Below are 239 nucleotides of genomic sequence, written 5' to 3' on the forward strand. Positions count from 1 at the left end.
CCATCCAGATCCTCCAAAGCTTTGAGATAATGAATCCATGAATCCTCCAAAGCTTTGAGATAATGAATCCATGAATCCCCCAAAACTTTGAGATAATGAATCCATGAATCCTCCAAAGCTTTGAGATAATGAATCCATGAATCCCCCAAAACTTTGAGATAATGAATCCATGAATCCTCCAAAGCTTTGAGATAATTAATCATATGAATCCTCCAAAGCTTTCAGATAATGAATCCTCC

The 239-nt window shown here is 36.8% G+C and overlaps 1 protein-coding gene across 1 annotated transcript in view; it reads right to left on the reverse strand.

The window, feature by feature from the left end:
• Nucleotides 1-221: 221 nt before the first annotated feature.
• Nucleotides 222-239, reverse strand: part of LOC135202768 (bmK-YA precursor-like) — a 669-nt gene continuing 651 nt past the window's right edge. The window contains exon 1 of the mRNA XM_064232231.1: nt 222-239. This exon is cut by the window's right edge and continues 651 nt beyond it. Within this exon, the coding sequence (XP_064088301.1) occupies nt 222-239 (18 nt within the window).

Source organism: Macrobrachium nipponense, chromosome 33 (genome assembly GCF_015104395.2).
Source record: "Macrobrachium nipponense isolate FS-2020 chromosome 33, ASM1510439v2, whole genome shotgun sequence".
Taxonomy (NCBI): Eukaryota; Metazoa; Arthropoda; class Malacostraca; order Decapoda; family Palaemonidae; genus Macrobrachium; species Macrobrachium nipponense.